This window comes from Vulpes lagopus, chromosome 11 (assembly GCF_018345385.1).
Source record: "Vulpes lagopus strain Blue_001 chromosome 11, ASM1834538v1, whole genome shotgun sequence".
Classification (NCBI taxonomy): domain Eukaryota; kingdom Metazoa; phylum Chordata; class Mammalia; order Carnivora; family Canidae; genus Vulpes; species Vulpes lagopus.
The window spans coordinates 27,897,175-27,917,935 of NC_054834.1; the positions used below are offsets into that span (position 1 = coordinate 27,897,175).

The window sequence follows — 20,761 nt, forward strand, 5'->3', positions numbered from 1 at the left end:
TTTGAAAGATCGCTGGTTGCGGGGGGGGGGGGGGGGATGGAGGAGGGGACGGGGAGGGAGGGGGCGGAGGGGGCACGCCGGTCGAGGCCGGGAGATCGGGGGGACGCTCCTCTCCAGGCGGGACCCGGCTGCGGCTGGGAGAAAGCGGCGCGGAAGTGGGGAGGAGGCGCAGGGGGCCCCCCAGCGTGCTGCCCGGGGCGACCGGGAAAGCGTTGCCGTGTCCTCCTGTGTTTTGCGGGGACAGGAGGAGCTTGCTGCCTGGGCGCTGGCGGAGAGGCGGCCGAGTGCTGGGGGCGGTGTGCTGGGCCCCCAGCGTGGAGCCGTGCGCGCGTGTGGCCCGAGCGGCCGGAGCCCTGGACGCGGGGAAGACGCCCAAGAACTAGGGGAGCGCCTGGAGCTCGAGACGGAGGCAGAGGGCGGCCCAAGGGGCCCCGAGAAGGGACATCCCGGAGCCGAGCATCCGTGAAATTGGTCCAGGCGTTAAAGGTAACCGGTTAGGGTTGAAGTGGACTGAGATGTATCGCAGCAAGCCTTTCGGTAACTCTGGAGAAACTTGTTTCAGAGTCGCGGTAGGAGGGAAACCAGAGCGGGAGAGGGACGGTTGCCCGTGGAAGAGGCTGGCTGTCGGGTGGAGCGTGGGGCAGGGCTCCAAAGAAAGGGAAGGACTTTGCGGTGCTGTGGGACAGCCAGGCCTCCCGCACCGGTGGCAGTTGGACACACGGATTTAAATGTAGGAGAATTGGGGGTCCCTCGGGGGCCCAGCTGTTGAGCATCTGCCTTCGGCCCAGGGCATGACTCCGGGGTCCCGGGATCGAGTCCCGCGTCGGGCTCCCCGCGGGGAACCTGCTTCTCCCTCTGCCTGTGTCTGCCTCTCTCCGTGTGTCTCTGGTGAATAAATAAATGAAATCATTTTTAAAAATCTGCATAAATAAATAAATGTAGGAGAATTAAAATGAAATGGGAATTTATAATGGAAAGAGAAAAAGCATGAGTGGAAGAATACGTGTGGCACATTTACACAGGCATTTAAAAGTTAACCATGAGGGCACGGGGATGGCTCAGCCCTTAAGCATCTGCTGTCTGTTCAGCTCAGGCCTTGGGATCAAGCCTGGCGTGGGGCTCTGCACCCAGCTGGAAGTATTCCTCTGCCCTGTACCCCCTGTGCCGCCACCCCCATCCCCATTGCCCCGTGCTCTCTCAAATATATAAAAATTTTAAAAAATCAACCATGAAGAATGGGCCCGAGGATGAAATTTATACTTTTCTATTTTACATCCGTCTTTACCGTGTGAATTTCTTTTACTATATACATATATTACTTTTTCAGAAAACTAGTTTTTTTAAAACTCCATGGATGTGGGGCACCGGGGGTGGGGGGCCTCAGTAGTGGAGCCTGTGATCCTGGGGTGCTGGGATCTAATCCCGCACATTGGGCTACCTGCATGGAGCCTGCTTCTCCCTCTGCCTGTGTCTCTGTCTCTCTCCGTGTGTTTCTCATGAATAAATAAAATATTTAAAAAAAATAAGGGGGATCCCTGGGTGGCTCAGCGGTTTAGCGCCTGCCTTTGGCCCTGGGGCACGATCCTGGAGTCCCGGGATCGAGTCCCACGTCAGGCTACCGGCATGGAGCCTGCTTCTCCCTCCTCCTGTGTCTCTGCCTCTCTCTCTCTCTCTCTCTCTCTCTCTTTTAAATAAATAAATAAATAAATAAATAAATAAATAAATAAATAAATCTTTTTTTAAAAATGAATAAATAAAAATTAAAAAGTAAATAAGTAAAATTCCAGTGATGGATAGGCCAGAAATTCTGAATCATGAACATTTCGGTGGCAGTTAAAGCCATAGATTTGGATAAACTCCAGAGAATAGCAGAGGGCTAAGAAGAGTGCTGGTGGGGGGAGGGTGATATTCCAACATTTACAGTACCTGTGGAAAGAAGAGCCCTTGGAGAATCTGAAAAGGAGCAGCCAATGAGAAAGAATAAAAATTAGGTGGTGATTTTTCTAGCATCTGAAGGAAGAGAGTGTTTCAAGAGGATCAGAGTTAAGAATGTCAGATGTTCCCAGAAAGGCAGCTAACAAGAAAGGTACTTTGAGCTCCAGGCCTAGTTTTCCTGGAAGCTTGGCATAGAGGTCAAATCCAGATCATGAACTTTCCCCTCATGTACCACATAGAATTTGATCCCTGTGCTGATCCACCCTTAGGCATCACGGCCGCCAGTCCCAGTCTTTCAAGGGGCCTTGAAGGCAGGTCTGGTGCCACTAGTGTTTCCACGCTGGGCAGTGCTGCCTCCTGTTGCTTACTATGGCCATGAAGCTGCAATCAAGAAAAACCTGTGTGGGAGCGCCTGGCTGGCTCAGTGGGTAGAGCATGCAACTCGATCTACGGGTTGTGAGTTCAAGCCCCACACTGGGTATAAAGATTACTTTAAAAAGTAAGTAAAAGGGCAGCCCGGGTGGCTCAGTGGTTTATCATCTGCCTTCTACTCAGGTCATAATCCTGGGGTCCTGGCATCAGGCTCCCCCTAGGAAGCCTGCTTCTCCCCCTGCCTATGTCTCTGCCTCTCTGTGTCTCTCATAAATAAATAAATCTTTTTTAAAAAGTAAGTAAAAAATAAAGTTGGAAGTGGATTATCTCTTTTTAAAAAAGTATCTAAAAAGGAAGAAAAAAACCTGTGTTGCAAGAAATGATGAAGATAAGGAATTGAAAGTAAGAGTATAATTTGGAGTTGAGAAGGGCAAGCAGTAACTAGGGAAAAAATAAATAAACTCATAAAAAAAAAAAGAAGTAGGGGCTCCCTGGGTGGCGCAGTGGTTTAGTGCCTGCCTTTGACCCAGGGCGCGATCCTGGAGACCCGGGATCGAGTCTCACATCAGGCTCCTGGTGCAAGGAGCCTGCGTCTCCCTCTGCCTGTGTCTCTGCCTCTCTCTCTCTCTCTCTGTGACTATCATAAATGAATAAAAAATTTAAAAAATAGATTTAAAAAAAAGAAGTAAGTAGGAGTCACATGGATCTTCCTAAAACCACACAGGATGTGAGGAAGAGCTGGTTGAGAGAGGTTGCTGAACAGGTGCTGATGTCAACAACCAAGAAGGCAAAAGGGCAGTAGAGCAGTGGCATAAGCCTCAAGGAGAAGCAAGTTTTTGCAAGAAAATGAGAGCACAATCGTCTGAAGATGAGCAGCTTTTGCTTTCGAAGGTTGCAGGGAAGAGGGTTCCATTAGAAAAAGTCAAATTTTCTACCCCACTCATTCCGCCCCTGAACCCACGGGAACTCTTCCTTTCTTTTGTTTTTTGTTTTTTTTAAATTCATGATAGAGGCAGGAGACAGGCGGAGGGAGAAGCAGGCTCCATGCAGGGAGCCCAATGCAGGACTGGATCCCAGGACTCCAGGATCATGCCCTGGGCCAAAGGCAGGCGCTAAACCGCTGAGCCACCCAGGGATCCTCGGAACTCTTCCTTTGTACAGAGCCTCTTGTATGCTCTCATTTTCTTCACAGGATGCTCCCTAGCTTTTCCTGGAGGAAAACTCATCAGGACAGAGGTAGCTGTGATCTATGGAGGGGGGATGTCCCCCGACCCACAAAGTCCACAAAAGAGACAGACAGGTGCTACAAATAGAATCATTTTCTCTCCCTATTCTATTCTGAAGTGGCTTGCCCTTCTTGCCATTACAGTAGTAATCTCTACACGAGCCCACCTCTCCTTTCCAAACTTAAGCCCAACTGCATTAAGAGGATCAGAGAGGAGAGCTGGTGCTGAGGACCGCACACTCTAGTAGCAGGTATCTGCTGTCCTGCAGCCTACTGGGGGAGTGGGGGGACAGATTGCTCTTCACTCAGAATGGAAACCTAAAGGAAGGCTGGGGCTTGTCTTCAACTTAACAACTACGTTTTGCAAATTCCAGACATGAGACCAACTGCCTGGCCAGCTGTTCCTAAGTTAGTCAATCCATTCGAGGCTGCATTTGTAGGAATGTTGTGTTCAGGGAGCCTTTAAAGTTCACTCCTTCAGCTAGAAGCCTTGAGATTTCATAGGTGTCGAAGAGATCATGATACCAGTTCAGAGCTGAGATTTCCTGGGGTGAAACATAAATACTGGATAAACCATAGGGCCGTGTAGAGATGGGCGCTCAGCCCATCACAGAAAAAATATATTTTTTTACGATTTTGTTTATTCATGAGAGGCAGAGACACAGGCAGAGGGAGAAGCCGGCTTCCTGCAGGGAGCCCGATGCGGGGGACTGGAGTCCCAGGACCTCAGAGTCCCACCCTGAGCCACAGGCCAATGCTCCACCACTAAGCCACCCGGGGGCCAGAAAAATTTCATACACATTAAGGCCTTTTGTTAGTCATAGCTAAACAATCCCCCCCACCCCCAACACACCGTCTCTCTACAGTGAAAGCAGAAACTTTCTCTCTCACCTTATGTTCTTTTTCGACCCTCTCCCTCGCTTCAACTAGAAACTGCAGCCTCTGCACAAGGCTCTCAGTGCTCTTAAGTCCTCTGCCCTTGGCCCCCTTCCTGTACATCAGCTCCTATCCCTTCCTTGAGGCTTCAGCCGAGAAAACGTCCCCCCAACTTTCAAATACTGGCCCCTTTGGCTTGACCCTGATTCCCCTCCTTTTCTGCTTCTCAAGACTATTCCCACAGTTCTCGCTTCCTTGAGTGGGATCTTTAACTTAACATCCCTCAGCCACCTTATACATGCTCCCATTTCCACTATGCCCTGCCCTATAGTTCTTTTTTTCCCCCCCAAAGATTTTTATTTATTTATTTGACAGTGCATAGGAAGGGGAAGCAGCAGAGGGAGAGGGAGAAGCAGACTTCCCACCCAGCAGAGAGCCTGACACGGGGCGGCAGATGCTTAACCCACTGAGGGACCCAGGTGCACCTGCCCTAGAGTTCTTAACTCACTAATTGTCAGTGGTTAGAAAAGCATTTTTTCTGAACTTAGAAAATTTTCTCTCTTTGTCACTTCTGTTGATGGGTCCAATTTTTTCCCTTTGGATCAACACAGCACATCTGTGGAGCAGCCCTTCAGGTAGCTACCATGTTTCCACAAACATTTTTTTTCCAAGTCAGTGATTGTAGCAATTCAAGGAACAGTAGATATCGTATCTTTGTGGATCTGAATACTCTGTTAGGGCTGCTTGTCCCGACCATGCTGTTCCCCAGCTCTGCCAAAATTAAAATCTTTTCAAATCAGACCTTCCCTTAAAGAAGCCTGTACACTGTTGACAACCCACGGTGGCAAGTATCCTCTTGACTCTTCCAGGGCCACTCTGAACCTGTGTCCCTGTCCCCTTTACTCTTGAACTTTATCCTACAGCAACTTCCTGACCTGACAGTTCTCTCTAGTTCTTGGGTCCCCATTAACTGCAAGGTGTTGCTGTTATTTTCACCCAGGCATCTTACGAGCTCCGAACTGCATCTGAGCTTCAAGCCTAATTATAAGCCCTTAGCTAGAATTCCAATGTCTCCTGACTCCTGAAGAGAAGAGGAAGGACCACAATCAGTCACTGAATCCTAATGATCTACCTAAAAACCTCCTTAACCCTCGCATGTCTCCTCTCCGGAGACTCCTGTGCTTTGGGCCTCTTCCCTCAAGCCCTGTGGTGTCCATGCCTGCTGCTTGTTCTCTGCCCTCCCCCTTGATCTGTGTCCATCCAAGCACCTGCCCCGAGTCCTCCTCCCTTTCTGAGCCTTCTTCCCGGACACCTGCCCGTGCCTCTTCCCTCCTGCCAGGAGCAGTAATGCTTTCTACCCTTACTGTCCTGGCTGCTTCTCCCTGCTTCGTTTTTTCCATTCCCATGCTCTGACTTTCACCAATAGGACTTTGGGCAAGCTCCTTAATTTCTCTGAGCTTCTTTTCTTATCTGTAAAAGGGCAAGTATAACACCCACCCCATAGATCATTGTTTTAATGATTATATTAAATTAACATAAGCATTAGCATAGGGCCGGCCCATTGTAAGTGCTCTATAAATGTTATGTAATATTTATGTATTGTACTTTTCACCAGGTTTCAGAAATTCTTGAGGTTCTTTATCAGTGCTCTCTGCTGCCCCCGTGGGGATGACTTTTTCTGAGTCATTGGGTATCCTATAGGCCCTGCCCCAAAACAGCACTGTTACACCAGCCTCACCAGCTACTTAGAGAATCAGTTCTTTGGTTGGTTGGTTGTTCAATCAAATGAAAGTGCTTCTATATTCCAGCCCATTCTCTATCTTTTTTAAAAGAATGTGTCAGGAAACCTATGTGTTTCTGAAATCAAGGCATACTGTCTATGACATTCTCCTAGTTTTTTCATCTAGTAACACTAGGGGGGCACCTGAGTGGTTCAGTGGGTTAAGCATCCTGCCTTCTGCTCAGGTCATGATCTCAGAGTCCTGGGATTGGACCCTGCATTGGGTTCCCAGCTCAGCAGGGAGTCTGCTGCTTCCTATTCCACCTCCATCCCCACCCCTGGCCCCACTTGTCCTCTCTCTCATGCTCTTTCAAATAAATAATTTTAAAAAGTGAGAGAAAGAGAGATTTGGGGTACCTGGGTGACTCAGTTGGTTAAGCATCCAACTCTTGGTTTTGGCTCAGGTTATGATCTCATGGATTGTGAGATCGAGCCCTGCAGTGGGCTTCTCGCTCAGTGGGAGTCTGCTTGAAAGAGTCTTTCCCTCTTCCCTTCCCCCCAGTCACGTGCTCTTTCTCTCTCTAAAAATAAATTTTACTTATTTTTTTAAAGATTTTATTTATTTATTCATGAGACAGAGAGAGAGAGGCAGAGACACAGGCAGAGGGAAAAGCAGGGTCCTCGAAGGCAGCCCGATGTAGGACTCGATCCTGGACCCTGGTATCACACCCTGAGCCAAAGGCAGACACTGAACCACCTAGGCATCCCTCTAAAAATAAAATTTAAAAATAAATTGTTTTTAAAAAATATAGTAACAGGGCAGCCCCGATGGCTCAGTGGTTTAGCACCTGCCTTGGGCTTAGGGCGTGATCCAGGAGTCCTGGGATCAAGTCCCACGTCGGGCTCCCTGCAGGGAGCCTGCTTCTCCCTCTGCCTGTGTCTCTGCCTCTCTCTGTGTGTGTCTCATGAATAAATAAATAAAATCTTAAAAAAAAAGAAAAATGAATGATCAGGGAAAGTCTTTGAGGAGGTAGCATAGAAACTGAGACTGAAAGGCCATGAAGGGACCAGCCATCTTGCAGAGAATGGGGAGGAGTATCCAAGGCTTAGGACACCTGCAAAAGGTCCAAAGGCAAGAAGGACCCAACACCCTGGGGTCTGGAGCACTATAGGCATCTGGGGATCACAACCTTCTTTCTCATTGCTCATAAATCACTCTTTAATAACTCCTCTATAGTTTTACTAAGAATCAGTAATACGTTTTTTAGTTTCTAGAGTTCACCATCTAGAATTTCCCTCTTTGAAAATGTGGACATTTGGGGCACCTGGGTGGCTCAGCAGTTGAGCATCTGCCTTTGGCTGAGGTCATGATCCCAGAGTCCTGGGATCGAATTCCACACCAGGCTCCCTGTGGGAAGCCTGCTTCTCCCTCTGCCTGTGTCTGCCTCTCTCTGTGTCTCTCATGAATAAGTAAATAAAATCTTTTTTAAAAATGTGGACATTTGCTGTATTGTGAGTTCTTCAGATTATATAAAGGGGACACAATTTCACTTACATAATACTTCTGATTTCTAGAATACCATGTGTCCAGGGCCTGAACTCATTTAAAATGCTAAGAATCCTGTTACTATTTTAGTTTATCATTAATGAAATTATAACTAACAAAAAGAATTTTCCTCCTTATATTACATAATTTCTTCATGTTCCAAGCTGTAGCTATTTGTATACATTTCTGTATAGCTAAAATAATAATGTAATTAGCTTTATTGCAGATGATATCTTATTTACCTAGTAGACAACTCATGAGAATCCATTTTAAAATTACTACAAATAATAGTAGAATTTAGTTAAGTGGGAGAAAAGTAACATGCAGAAATAAATATCCTTTATATATATAAACAGTAAGTTAAAGATGTAATTAAAGAAAGACTCCATAGCAACAAAACAGATAAAATGCCTAGGAATAACCTTAACAGGAATGTGCAGTATCTTTCTGAATTTTAAAATGCTACCCACGTAAAAGAAAACTTGAACAAATGGAAAGTAACATCATGTTCTTGGATATAGAGAATGAATATATAATGATGTCGCTTTCCCAAAGTTGTCTATAAATTTAATATGATCTGTAGAAAATTATTGGTAGGAGTTTTTAAAAGTAATTGACCAGTTAAAGGAATACACAGAATATTAAACTGTGCAGAGACCCACAAATTGAGAAAAAAACGGGGGGCGCCTGGGTGGCTCAGTGGTTGAGCATCTACCTTTGGCTCAGGGCCTGACCCTGGGGTCCTGGGATGGAGTCCCTCATCGGGTACCCCATGGGAAGCCTGCTTCTTCTCCATCTGCCTGTGTCTCTGCCTATGTCTCTGTGTCTCTCGTGAATAAATAAATAAAATCGGGATCCCTGGGTGGCGCAGCGGTTTGGCGCCTGCCTTTGGCCCAGGGCGCGATCCTGGAGACCCAGGATCGAATCCCACGTCGGGCTCCCGGTGCATGGAGCCTGCTTCTCCCTCTGCCTGTGTCTCTGCCTCTCTCTCTCTCTCTCTCTCTCTGTGACTATCATAAATAAATAAAAAATTTAAAAATAAATAAATAAATAAAATCTTTAAAAATAATCTTGTTGCTAAAGTAGTCTCTATGCCCAACGTGGGGCTTGAACTGATGATCCTGAAATCAAGGGCCCCTCACTCTATACACTGACTCAGCCAAGTACCCTGAGGATAAATAATCTAGACTTCTAAAATAATCTAGACTGTTGTGGTGACATACCAGAAGCTATAAGCAAAATGACTGATAAACTCAATCTTCTATGTGAAAATTCTCTACATGGTTAAAGATATTGTGAAGGGGCGTCAGCATGGTTCAGTTGATTAAACATCACCTGGGCTCTTGGTTTCAGCTCAGGTCATGATCTCAGAATCCTGGAATTGAGCCCCACATCATTGGGCACCCAGTTCAGTGGGGACTCTGCTTCTCCCTCTCATTCTGCACTTGTGCATGCGCGCGCTCTCTCTCTCTCTCTCAAATAAATACGTTGTAAAAATCTTTAGAAAATACTGTGTAAAAAAAAAGAAAGAAAGAAAATACTGTGAAGAAAGTCAAGCCTGATAATCAACCGGGAAGATTATTTACAACTCATCACAAATGTCTAATTGATTTGATACAACAAACCCTCACACAAATCACTAAGGAAAAAATGAATGGTAATTTAAAAGAGGCAAAGGATTTAAGAATTTATAGAAAAGGAAAAAGGAAATAGAAATGAATGCCAGACTTCTGAGAAAACAATGGGGCAGGGGTTGCTCGCTCCTTCAGTCCGTAGAGCATGTGACCCTTGATCTCAAGGTCCTGAGTTCAAGCCCCATGTTGGGCACAGAGTTTACATAAGTAAGTAAGTAAGTAAATTAATTAATTAAAAAAAAAAACTATCGAGATTCTACTTCAATCGAGGGATTGGCAAGAACAACTCTTGTTAATAATGATTTGTTTGGGAGGAAACCCTGTTATTTTTCATTTATTGCTAATGGTAATACAAATTGGTTTGATCTTTATGAAGGGCAATTTGACAATACTGAACACAATTTAAAATGCACTCTTCCTTTGAGGCAATAGTTCCATACCTGTGTATTTATTGCACAGGGACAAAATAATGGGTAGACAAGGCTATTAACTACAGAGCTGTTTGTAATAACAAAAAACGTAATCTAAAATACTTATGCCTGAGGGTCTGGTTGAACATGTTATGGTAGGTCCCTACAACGGAATGTATCTACTACAGAAGAAAAGGGGGAGAGAAGGAAAAGAAAAATGAGATAGTGTTGCCTGCATTAATAGCAACAGCCTCCAAGATATATTATTCAGTGAGAAAAGCAAAGTGCAGAAACGTGTATAGTGTGCTACCATTTGTGTAAAAAGTTTTACATTTTAAGAGTGTGTGTGTGTGTGTGTGTGTGTGTGTGTGTGTGTAGATGCTGCTAAGTGTATGGAATCCATCTGGAAGGATATACAAAAAGACTGGCTGGAGGAGAGGGCCCCTGGAGACGGAACTCAGCAGCCGAGGAATGGCGTGAGAGGGACACTTAACATTTGACTCTGTCCTTTTGCCTTTTGAATTTTGAGCAGGTGCATGGATTAGCTATTCAAAAGCAAATATTTTAGGTGTGCCTGGGTGGCGCAGGTGGTTGAGCGCCTGCCTCTTGGTTTTGGCTCGGATCATGATCTCGGAGTCGTGAGATGGAGGCCCGCATCGGGTTCTACACTCCGGTGGCATCTGCTTCTGAGTCTCTCCCTCTCTCCCTGGCCCTATGCTGCATGCTCACTCTCTCAAGTGAATTATCTTAAAAAAAAAAAAAAAAAAAACAACAAAACAAAGGGGTGCCTGGGTGACTGTCGGTTAAGCATCTGACTTTGGCTCAGGGCGTGACCTCAGAGTCCTGGGATCCAGCCTGCAGTGGTCTCCCTGCTCAGCAGCGGGTCTACTTCTCCCTCTCCCTCTGCCCCTGCCCACCCCCCGCTCGTGTGCGTGTACTCTCTCTCATAAATAAAATCTTTTAAAAACACTTAAAAAATGAAGCTAATATTTTTAAGCCACATGTATGTAAATTTTGTGTTCTGATGTTATACTTATTTTGTAAGTATTTACGTACAGCACGTGGCATAGAATTAATATACTATTAATGGTTTCTAGGAGCATTTCCCCCCTTCTGTTATAATGATCCGGATATTGGTATTAACGTCATATTTTCTCCTGCCTTCCTGCCTTACTTGTGCTGTCAGCCTAGAATGTCAATACCTCCCCTGCTCTCCCCTTGTCTGCATATCTGGTGTACTCATCCTAAGAGTTCCGGCTCAAATGCCATCAGCCTTATCCTATTCTCTCAAGCACTGTTACTCAGACAGTACTTTGTATACTTCCAGAACAGAGAATTTTTTATTTTATGGTAATTTTCTTTAAAGATTTTATTTATTCATAGAGACACACAGAGAGAGGCAGAAACACAGGCAGAGGGAGAAGCAGGCTCCCTGCAGGGAGCCCGATGCGGGACTTCATCCCAGGACCCTGGGATCACACCTGAGCGGAAGACAGCCGCTCAACCACTGAGCCACTCAGGTGCCCCCTATTTTATGGTAATTATCCGCATATTAGCTCCTCTTCCCCAAAGACTATGTCTTTTCATCTTTGTTAACCCAATCCTCTGGCACCCCTGCCCAGATCTTACTAGCTAGTAGGTAGAGGTGAGGTTACATTGACAGTTACACTCCGAGTCCACGGTCCCAAAGTTCCTACAAGTCATTACCAACCCCTCAGAGGGGCCCGTGCACATTTTAAGCCCATTGCAGGGAAGAGGTTGGTCATCTCATATACGTTCCTGCCATTGTCTTGCTTGGTTCAGAACCAACAGATCCTCTTCGTGTTTCCAGAAGCCCATGTTTATCACCAATAGCCCCCTGCCACCCCCTCCAATTCCTCATATCCTAGTTGTTGATTTTATTTTGGCCTGGAAATGCTAGAAAGACCTATCTACTGCTTAAAGATGTGCTCTCCAGGGCCAGACTATGCAGGATTGAAATCCAGTCCTACCATCTACTGATTATGTAATATAGGGCCTTTTTTTTTTTTTTTTTTTTTTTGAGCTGGACTGTGCCTCCGTTTCTTCAAATGTAAAGGAGGATAATGAGAGTACTTGCCTGAAGGGTGTTACCAGATTTACATGCTTAGGACATTTGCAAAATGCTTAGTGCCTAGCATATAGTAAGCACTATATAAATATTAGTTGTCATTCTCTTTACCAAGTGCTTCTAAGTGCAGACTCAATGTCCCACAGCGTAACAGAGCCCAGGTTAGAATTTATAATAATTCTTTGCTGAGGAATCCAGAATAGTTAAAGGCAGTAACAGAAAAGTTTCTGAAATTGGCTGCCCATCTACACTGATTCTCTTTAGGATGGCCCCCTCCCTGTAATAAAGGTAGCAATTCCCTCCCTATTCTGAGGTATCTTCCAGCATATGGGAGTCTGGACCAACCCCTTAAAGACCAGATTGGGGAAAAATGTTAATTTCTTCCCCAATCCAAGATGTATTTCTCCTTTTCTCCCAGGAGCTACCTTTTCCTAAGACGACTGACAATGTGACTTTCAACTACTTTCAAGGGCTCTCCCGTATACCCAACTGTACTACTCTCCATCAAAATAATAGTCTGGCATCAGTCATTTTGTAGAATTGAGTTATCCAATCAATCCTGTTCAATTCCTCTTTATAACTGTTTTAGGATAATTTCCATGAGGGCAAGGACTCTGTCTGCCTTGTGCACTACTGTATTCCCAATGCTTGGATGTAGTAGAGATTCCATAAACATTTGCTCATGAATGAGTTCTTCCTTTGAAAAAATAAGTTTATGGGTGCCTGGCTTGCTCAGTCAGTTCCTTCAGCTCAGGTCATGATCCCTCTTCATGATCTGCTGCTCCCTCTCCATCTGCCCCTCCTCCTCCTCCTCCTCCTCTCTCTCTCTCAATTTTATTTACTTGAGAGAGAGAGAGCAGGAGCAGCGGAGGGTGGGGGTGGGGGAGAAGCAGACTCTCCCCTGAGCAGGGAGCCTGATGCAGGGCTCCATATCGTGACCTGAGCTGAAGCCAGATGCTTAAGTGACTGAGCCACCCAGGCACTCCTAAATAAATACAATCTTAATTTTAAAAAAAGAAAAAAGTTCAGGCCTACATACTCTTCTGTCAGTTTTCTAGATCTTAGCTTCTCATTTCTTGTCAGAATTACATAAAGCAAGAATGAGCTAAATCTATAATTTAAAAATAAATATTTCTCAAAACGAAATATACAGAGATGCAACTATGGATACAATAAAGATCGCCCTTTATAGTATCACTTATGTTATGAGCTCTGCTTTACTAAGTGGTCTAATAAGGTAAAGTTCCAAATAATGAAACAAAAATAAGATGCAGAGCCTGGGTGGTTGAGTTGGTTCAGTGTCAGACTCTTGATTTTGGCTCAGGTCCTGATCTCAGGGTCCTGAGGTCAATCTCTGTGAGGAGTCCTGTGTGAGGCTCCACTGGGCCTAGAGCCTGCTTGGGAGTCTCTCTCTGTCCCCCTCCTCAATGCATGCACGCACTCATTCTCTTAAAAACACAAAAATCAGATTTAAAAAGACAGCTTTTTTGGTGCTTATCTTACCCACCAAGATTTTAATTTATTTCTTTTTTTAAAAATTTTTTTAAAAATTTATCTATGATAGTCACAGAGAGAGAGAGAGAGAGAGAGGCAGAGACACAGGCAGAGGGAGAAGCAGGCTCCATGCACCGAGAGCCCGACGTGGGATTTGATCCCGGGTCTCCAGGATCACGCCCTGGGCCAAAGGCAGGCGCCAAACCGCTGCGCCACCCAGGGATCCCTATTTCATTATTTTTTTAAGATTTATTTATTTAAGTAATCTCTGCACCCAACATGGGGCTCAAACTCATGACCCCCAAGATCAAGAGTCACATACTCTACCGACTGAGCCAGCCAGGTACCCCAGATTTTCATTAATTTTAAAAATATCGATTGAGGGATGCCTGTGGCTCAGTGGTTAAGTGCCTGCTTTTGGCCCACAGTGTGATACTGGAGTCCCGGGATCGAGTCCCACATCAGGCTTCCTGCAAGGAGCCTACCTCTCTCTGTGTCTCTCATGAATAAATAAATAAAATCCTTTAAAAAATAAAAATAAAAATATCGATTAAGCAGTTACTTTGTATTACAATATTATGTTTTAGTAATACTGCAATGAACAAGGTAGACACACAGTCTATACTTTGAGCTTCCCATCTTTCAAGACAAACAATTCACAAAGTGTGATGAGTCCTTACCATAGAGGAAGTATGCTAAAGACTACAGGTCTTCTGCCTGCATTTGAGTGAAGGCAGCTCCACATTGATCACTTTTGTATTTTGAGATTCCAAGTTAAGATTTTCATTGTAAATTTGTCTCCACTACTACAAAAAGTTTGAAAATTATTCGTATATATTTAATCTGAACTTCATCTTGAAAGTCTTACGTGAGTGAATGAATGGACATTGCAAATATAGTTACTACCCTATTAAGCATTACTAACCTCCTTTTATATGTGAGAAAATACAGTTCAAGTAGTTACTCTCCAAAATCTTTTCCCTCCAAGATATTGCGGAGTAATCCACAAATATAATTGTATGTATTTAAATTGTATGATGATTTGATATACATGTACATGTAAAGATCATAAATGTAGCATAAATGTTTATGCATGATTATAAACACATATACATTGTGGAATGATTACCAAGACCAAGATAACTAACACATGCTTCACATAGTTGACTCACATTGTCCATTCCTTTTGTGTGAGCAAGAATGCTTAAGATCTACTTTCAGGGACGCCTGGGTGGCTGGTTGAGCATCTGCCTTCAGCTCAGGCCATGATCCTGGGCTCCTGGGATCTGAGTCCCACATTGGAATCTCTGAAGGGAGCCTGCTTCTCCCTCTGCCTGTGTCTCTGCCTCTCTTCGTGTTTCTCATGAATAAATACATAAAATCTTAAAAAAAAAAAAAAAGGTTTACTTTCATCAACTTTCAAATATATAATCCATATTCTATCTATAATTACCATGCTATACATTAGGTCTTCAGGATTTATTATTTTTATTAGAAACTTTGCACCCTTGACCTACATTTCTCCATTGTCCCCTCACCCCATCTTGTGACAAATCAAAAAGTTTCATTCCAAATCTCTGTACTCTGTACCACCCAACAGTGCCTACACCCAAAAGGGAATAAATCCTTTTTTATTTTTAAGATTTTATTTATTTATTCATGAAAGACACAGAGAGAGGCAGAGACACAGGCAGAGGGAGAAGCAGGCTCCATGCAGGGAGCCCAACATGGGACTGGATCCTGAGTCTCCAGGATCAGGCCCTGCCTGGGCTGAAGGCGGCGCTAAACCGCTGAGCCACCCAGGCTGCCCTTAAGTCTTTATTTCCCCTAAAAGAGAAGTCTCTAGTGAGATATTACAAAGGTTTGCTTTAGCTTTATCCAATATGTAATTTTTAAAAATATTTTATTTATTTAGGGATGCCTGGGTGGCTCAGAGGTTGAGCATCTGCCTTCGGCTCAGGGTGTGATCCCAAAGTTCCTGGATCAAGTCCTGCGTTGGGTTCCCTGTGAGGGGACCTGCCTCTGCCTCTTCCTGGGTCTCTGCCTCTCTCTTTTTTTTTTTTTTTAAAGATTTTATTTATTTATTCATGAGAATACACAGAGAGGAGAGAGAGAAGCAGAGACACAGGCAGAGGGAGAAGCAGGCTCCATGCAAGGAGCCTGATGTGGGACTCCATCCTGGGTCTCCAGCATCACACCCTGGGCTGAAGGCGGCGCTAAAACGCTGAGCCACCGGAGCTGCCCTCTGCCTCTCTCTATCTCACCTGAATAAATACATAAAATCTTACAAAAAGAAAGAAAAAAGATTGTATTATTTATTTGTTTGAGAGGGAGAGTAGGGGGGAGGGACAAGCAGACTGGAGCTAGATGGGGGAAGGGGGGCACCATGGCCTGAGCCAAAACCGAGTCAGCACTGAACCAACCGAGGCCTCCAGGCACCCCTCAATATATAATGTTTTAAAGAAAGAAATACATAGCATGCCAAAAGAAGACAAAAACTACATTATCATTCTAATGAACGCCGAAACAGTATTTGGAAAAAAATCCTTAACAACAGGATAGAAGGGAACTTTCTTAACCTGATGAGGAGCACCTATGAAGAATTTACATTATACTTAATGAAAAAAGACGATGATGCTTTCCCCCCTAAAATCAGAACAAGACAGGGATTTGTGCTCTCAAAAGTCTTATTTAACATTGTACTGGAACTTACAAGCCATTGGAAACTAAGACACAGCTTTGCGTGGATGGGCTACAGAATTTAAGGATTAATCTGGTTCGAAATTACTGCCACAGGCTGGATGATCAACGGAGTAAACATGAGATATAAATTAAAGCCAAAATCAAGGTGCTTAGGTTGAAACACCGACAGGAAGATAATACAACATTCTGCAAAAGCATCAGTGGGTATCTGCTGCGGGCCATGCAATAGGACCCTTGCATGGCAAAACACGTCCAGGCTGCACTAAGGCTAATTTTCCTGCCATCTCTAACCTGCTTTGGCACCTATTAACAATTCTCTAATTCGACGTGTTGATCCTCCAGGACCCAGGCTGTCCGCTGTACTTTGATTCTCCGGTTTCCAACGATCAGCGCGAGTTTAATGCCCTGCAATCGGATGGCTGCTTTGCCTCTGCTACCTGGGAGCTAAGGAAGCTTGTGCAAACCTCTCAACAGGCTGTCAGGCCCACAGTGCCCCGCGCGGCGCCTGCAACAGCCTGAAAATCTGACAACTCTCCCAAGTTCGGGACAGCGGCCGCGTTTTCCGAGATTACTTTTCTGAGCATGAGCGGAAGTCACCCTTTGAGCAGTCTGCGTGGTTTTTTTTTTTTTTTAAGATGTTAGGTACCATACTAAGAAGCAACCCGCTCCATTCTGATTTTCCCCCCTGGCACCCACAAGCAAGTGACCAGGGGACAAATTTGCCTTCGTTACAAGAAAATTAAAGCTCTCGCTCAAAGAAGTCCGAAGGCAGCCCGGCACCCTGTCTTCCCACAGTAAAGATGGCGGCCCCCTGCGTGTAGACTATATGGGCGATGCCACTTCCGCGTTTCCCTTTTGCCCTCGTCCAAGATGGCGGACGAGGCCACCCGGCGTGTGGTGTCTGAGATCCCGGTGCTGAAGACTAACGCCGGACCTCGAGATCGTGAGTTGTGGGTGCAGCGACTCAAGGAGGAATACCAGTCCCTCATCCGGGTTAGTTGTGCCTCTGCGGCCGATCGCGTCGCGGAAGGGTTGCGGGGACTCCGGTGTCCCTGAGAATAGGCTCCGTGCGGAAGCCGCTTCCGGTTATAAAATTTAACGCCCAGATTCTTAGAAGCTGGACGATTGGGGGGCTGGGGGAGCTCAGGGAGCCTAGAAGGGGAGGAGGCAAAAGAAACTCGGTTTAGGGGCCCCGGTGGGGCCAAAGCAGCAGTTATTTTAGGGACACGCCTCCCCGGAAGGTGACGTGTCCCTCTGGCTGCAGGTGTTTGCTCTGCTGGATGTAGGGAGGTTGTCCGAGGAATTCCTGGGTCTCCAGGCCCCGGTGGCTTCTCTCTGCTCCTTCCTCCACCCTTCCCGAGGAAGGAACACACCCTGGGGCTGAAAACCCCAGTAAGTGTTGCAGAGAGTTGAGGGGTTAGGCTCACAGCTGGGAATGAGCCATCCTCTCAGCAATTCTCCCCAATGTGCAAAGGGGAGAGTTTCTTTTCCTTGCAGTGGTCTCTGCCTGTTTCCAAGGCAGCAGCAACACTGACACACGTATTTTCATTAACACACACCCCCACACGCCCACACCCACATACATTTGTTGTGCACGTAGCACCTAGGATCGAGATCCAGAGCCGGATAAACTGGAGCCTAGCGAGATAGGTAGGAACAAAGTCATTATAATAGATCAAGGGAGGGAGACGAAGAGATTGCTAAGATGTCTTGAGAGCAGAGGTGAGACACCTAATCCAGTGTGGGTCGGTCCAGGAAGGCTTCCATGAAGAAGGGTGCTGGAGCTGAGCCCTAAAGGGTAAACCTAAGTGAGCCTGATAAACATGAGGATGCTCCGGAGGGATGTTCACAAGAACGGCAGGAGCAAGAGCATGGAAGCTACAAATGGCACGAGGGGTATGAAGAAACAGTAGTTCAGAGTTGCTGAAGCCATCCAGTGTATGGGAGGGAGTGCTAGGCAAGGCTTGAGAGAGAAGCTTGAGTACTTGGATGTTGTCTTGGAGGCACCGGGATACCTTTGAAGTATTTTAAGCTGGGGAATAACATGCTCAGATTGGTTTTAAACCAATCACAGTGACTAGAGAGAAAAGTAGAACTAAAAGAGATATGATTGAAGGCGGGAAACAAATTAGGAGGCTGGCATTAATCCAGGCAAAAGAAAGGTGATGATCTAAACTGGATGGTTCTAGTGAGGATAGAGAGAAGAGGTAGATCTGAAGACCATTCAGAAGGTAAAAATCAGTAGTATGTCGTCGGGAAGGGTTGGTGTAGAGTAGAAGAGAGGGAGGGTCTGGGATGCCTGGGTGGCTCAGGAGTTGAGCACCTGCCTTCGGCCCGGGGCGTGACCCCGGGGTCCCCGGATTGAGTCCTGCGTTGGGCTCCCTGCATGGAGCCTGCTTCTCCCTCTGCCTATGTCTGTGTGTCTCATGAATACAATAAAATCTTTTAAAACAAAAGAATAGAGGGAGAGTCCATGATGATTCCTACAGTCTGGCTTACAGGACTGAGTGAAGGCTAATACTGTCCTCTGAGATCGATGCAGTGGAGAAATGGTCTGAAGGACTGGGCGGGGGGATGGCAAGTTTGAGGTACCTGTGCAATGAAATTAGAAATTTCAGTATACAATTGGATAGTAGGCTCCAAAGTTCTGAGAAAGGGTCTGGATTAAAATAATGATTTGGAAATGATCAGCGTGTGGGTACTCAACAAAACCAGGACCACATGAGGTCCTCCAGGGAGGGAGTATACCATAAAATGGCTTGTGGGCTGAGGGGCAGACACTATCAGAAATGGGAAGAAAACTCGGGCAATATTGAGTGTTTTGTGCTTGCTGAACTAAGTGGGACCCGACCGTTCTATTCTCTGCTCTGAACAAGTCTCCTGCTTCCCAATGTAACTTTGTCTTCGGCTTTGCTCATGTCAGAAAAGCTGGGTACATACTAAGAAAGAAAGTACTTTGCTTTTGAGGGAAGAGGGACTGCCCCCTCAAAGACCTCATTCTCTGCTTTTAGTATGTGGAGAACAACAAGAATGCGGACAATGATTGGTTCCGACTGGAGTCCAACAAGGAAGGGACTCGGTAGGCAGACCCTCTTGGGAGTCTTGGGGGGTGGGAATCTTACATGGCTTGAGCATTTTAATGTCCCAAAGCCCTCTGTCAGACGCCTTCCGTGCTTCCTATTAGCTGTCCCTGCTCCCACAGCTCCAGAGTTCCCCAATTCCCATCCCATGAGTCTCCCAAGCTGATCACCTAAGCTAAAAACATCGTATGAGAAGGATGGCAGATTGGACTGAGGTTTGGTCTTTCTTACAGGTGGTTTGGAAAATGCTGGTACATCCATGACCTGCTCAAATACGAGTTTGACATTGAGTTTGACGTGAGTATGATGGAATGGGAAACATGGAGGTTAGTCCAAGGGGAGGGTTTAGGTGATTGTTACAAGCTAACCTTTCTTGGATGGGCCAAAGAAAACTTTTAAAGTGGGAGGGAACGGCTAAGGCTTGAAGCAAGCATAGATGACAGCCACTGATCTTCATATCCAGGACCCCGGTGTGTACATGCTGCTTGGGGGTGTTTGTCAAACATTTCAGTTCATCCAAGAAATGGGTATTGATTAGATTGGTTCCTTTCTATCCTGATTCTGTTTCGTTAAGGCCTTATAATTTCTCCAGATTCCTGTCACATATCCTGCTACTGCTCCAGAAATTGCAGTTCCTGAACTGGATGGAAAAACAGCAAAGATGTACAGGTAGGATTCAATAGGAAGTGGGAAAAGGGCAAAGAGGAGTTAGGAAAGAACTCTGGGCCTGGATTTTTCCCAGAGTTGGCTTGCCTAGAGGGTCTCCAGCCCTCCGTCTGCCAAGTCTGAGCAAGGTACTTAGCTAACCTTGTGCTCAATTCTGATCACTAGCGGTTGGTTATCTTTTGCTTCCAAGAGGCTACTATGCTTCATGGTAAACTTTGCATGTCAACACCTTCTTCTCGTCCCTCTCCTAGGGGTGGCAAAATATGCCTGACTGACCACTTTAAGCCTTTGTGGGCCAGGAACGTGCCCAAGTTTGGGCTAGCTCATCTTATGGCTCTGGGGGTAAGTTTGGGGTGTTCGGCATATAAGGAGGGCGGAGAGAATTAGGCACTGAGCAATATAAGAAAAGTAATTGAGAATAAACAAGGTATGACAGTATTTACCTTGAGCATGTTCCTATAGAATCTGTATGGGAAGGAGCTTCTAATGGAACAAGAGGCATTGAGAGGGTGGTAGTCATCTCACAGGGTCTCCCTTGTATTGCAGCTGGGTCCATGGCTGGCAGTGGAAATCCCTGATCTGATTCAGAAGGGCGTGATTCAGCATAAAGAGAAATGCAACCAATGAAGGATCAAGCCACTGAGGCAGAACAGAGGCACCTTTGATAGGCTACGTTCCTGCTTTCTCTGCATCACTCTTACTCATCCAGTTGCTTCCCCCAAACCCCTTCACCCATAATTGTTACTAAGTAGCTGCATCAGGCATTGCTGGGGGGAAAATAATAACAGCATTGCTACTGAATTTCCAAGGCTACACAGGGAGGGGAAAAGACCGGGGCTTGGGAAACCAAAAGACAATCTGTATCCCTTCTCCAGGTGGGGCAATGTGAGATTCCGGAAGGATGGGGGGGGGGGGGGGGGTGCCTGCCGAAAGTGGGTGCATAGCTTTTTTGGTTTTGGGGGATAACTCATCAATAAAAGCTGCTTTCTTCTGGTGGCCCGTGGCTCTCAT

General features: G+C 45.7%; 2 protein-coding genes across 2 annotated transcripts; both read left to right on the plus strand.

The window, feature by feature from the left end:
- Positions 1–7: 7 nt before the first annotated feature.
- On the plus strand, positions 8–16,866 carry LOC121501399. Its single transcript, XM_041773408.1, has 2 exons — positions 8–486; positions 16,347–16,866. The coding sequence occupies exons 1-2, from the start codon at positions 37–39 to the stop codon at positions 16,521–16,523; spliced, it is 627 nt and encodes a 208-aa protein (XP_041629342.1). The 5' UTR covers positions 8–36; the 3' UTR covers positions 16,524–16,866.
- On the plus strand, positions 16,715–20,746 carry UFC1 (ubiquitin-fold modifier conjugating enzyme 1). The gene is made up of 6 exons (XM_041773409.1): positions 16,715–16,997; positions 19,016–19,083; positions 19,318–19,381; positions 19,677–19,753; positions 20,002–20,092; positions 20,297–20,746. The coding sequence occupies exons 1-6, from the start codon at positions 16,875–16,877 to the stop codon at positions 20,375–20,377; spliced, it is 504 nt and encodes a 167-aa protein (XP_041629343.1). The 5' UTR covers positions 16,715–16,874; the 3' UTR covers positions 20,378–20,746.
- Positions 20,747–20,761: the final 15 nt, after the last annotated feature.

Bases quoted from the DNA above. Each gene is read 5' to 3' on its own strand.
- LOC121501399 (XM_041773408.1), top strand. From the start codon at position 37: ATGGAGGAGGGGACGGGGAGGGAGGGGGCGGAGGGGGCACGCCGGTCG. The intron at 487-16,346 runs GTAACCGGTTAG...TTGATCCTCCAG, and splicing joins AATTGGTCCAGGCGTTAAAG to GACCCAGGCTGTCCGCTGTA.
- UFC1 (XM_041773409.1), top strand. From the start codon at position 16,875: ATGGCGGACGAGGCCACCCGGCGTGTGGTGTCTGAGATCCCGGTGCTG. The intron at 16,998-19,015 runs GTTAGTTGTGCC...CTCTGCTTTTAG, and splicing joins AATACCAGTCCCTCATCCGG to TATGTGGAGAACAACAAGAA. The intron at 19,084-19,317 runs GTAGGCAGACCC...TCTTTCTTACAG, and splicing joins TCCAACAAGGAAGGGACTCG to GTGGTTTGGAAAATGCTGGT.